Source organism: Fusarium coffeatum (assembly GCF_003316985.1).
Source record: "Fusarium coffeatum strain FIESC_28 chromosome Unknown BRIP53273_contig_2, whole genome shotgun sequence".
NCBI classification, from domain to species: Eukaryota; Fungi; Ascomycota; class Sordariomycetes; order Hypocreales; family Nectriaceae; genus Fusarium; species Fusarium coffeatum.
Genome location: NW_022157801.1, coordinates 170 through 1,695, shown reverse-complemented (window position 1 = coordinate 1,695; position 1,526 = coordinate 170). Strand labels below are relative to the sequence as shown.

The window sequence follows — 1,526 nt, the reverse complement described above, 5'->3', positions numbered from 1 at the left end:
GAGCTGTAACAATATTGGATGGGATAAACTGCGGTTCATTCTGAAGTTGTTTTAGGTCAGTAACCCTTCACCTTGTCGCCCATCAGCACATTTCCTTTGTGCCCTAGATAGCATTAACAAACAACCTTTGCGTTCTTTCGCCAGAGCAGTAAATATCTCGTTCACTGGTCACTTGTGCTGTCTAGGATACTGCAAAGACTGCAAAGATACAGTTAATGCCCCGCCTCTTAGTAGCAGTCTTCCAAAGACTACTGGCAAAGAGACGCTTTTGCAGCTTCCGGTAATCTGACAATCCCAAGTTGTTCCATTTCGTCGCTGAATCCAATCTGTTCTCCCCCAACAATTCTTCTATTCCTCCACTAATACGCCCGATTGAATTGCCACAAGCCGATGTTCATAATGATAGATATCAACATTACAGCCATCTGACAGCCTGTCGAGGCAGAGACTTTACATTTGCTAAAGGGTTCATTGCAGATAGTGTTGCTGAAGGCAGTCCACACTGGGACTAATAGAAGACGGTATCAAGTTACCTCTGTTCTGTTATCAAAACTGCTAGATCTGTCTTTAATAGATTCAGTACTATAGACGTCAATTTAGTCAGAAACCCGACAATCGCCGTCTTATTAATAGCCACCACCGGAATACCCACCACGGCCCCCGGAATACCCGCCACGGCCACCGCCACGGCCACCACCGGCATTTGCCATACTTACCCTAATCTGGCGACCTTCAAACCTAAGTATTAACCGGTAAGTAATAGATAACAGTAGAGCACGAGTTGCTACTTACTCCTGCTCATTCAGAGCATTGATTGCAGCCTCAGCCTCATCCTGGTTACTGAATGTAACAAAGCCAAAGCCTCTTGATCGCCCAGTCTCGCGGTCGCTCATTACGATCTGTTGATTGAGATTATTATTCCGCAAGTATCGTCGAAATTATATGACTAACCGAATCTAGAACTTCACCAAATTCTGAAAAGAGCTGTCGGAGGCTGTCGCTTGTTGAAGCCCAGGCAAGACCGCTATGTATTGTCAACAGAGGGATCTGAGAGTCATGCTAGGCTAGCACTTACCCAACAAATAGTTTACAGGACATGGCGACAATTTGATAAGCGAAATTGTAGGGTGTAGGGTGGTTGGTAGTTTTGGAAAGCTAGGAGAGTCAGGAGGAGAACTCTAAGACTTTATATAAAGCCTTTAAATCAAGCAAGGCATTGTCCTTTTTAGCTCCTCCTTACGTCACAGGCCTAATTGTTATCTGAACCGATAAAACAATATTTTCAATGGACGATACGATGTCTTAGCCAGGTCATCATTGATTAGATAATAAAAAGCACAATGACGATGTGGCTTATTCACTGGCCAGTTCTGGATACGTATATCACTCAGACTATACTGCTTCCGATTGCCTGGCTGGACTTTAACTTGGATTCCCAGAGTAAAGCTAAAGCAACTGGTCTCGTTGGCTAGGATGTCTCAGCACAGCTGCAGCTAACTGCCGATCTATTACCGTTCTCAGCGCGG

At 44.8% G+C, this 1,526-nt stretch overlaps 1 protein-coding gene across 1 annotated transcript; it reads right to left on the bottom strand.

Annotated features, from left to right (window-relative positions):
* Window positions 1-626: 626 nt before the first annotated feature.
* Window positions 627-1,098, bottom strand: FIESC28_00063 (uncharacterized protein; the record flags this gene model as incomplete). Its single annotated transcript, XM_031154214.1, has 4 exons — window positions 627-738; window positions 793-899; window positions 952-1,024; window positions 1,076-1,098. The coding sequence occupies 4 exons, from the start codon at window positions 1,096-1,098 to the stop codon at window positions 627-629; spliced, it is 315 nt and encodes a 104-aa protein (XP_031021710.1).
* Window positions 1,099-1,526: the final 428 nt, after the last annotated feature.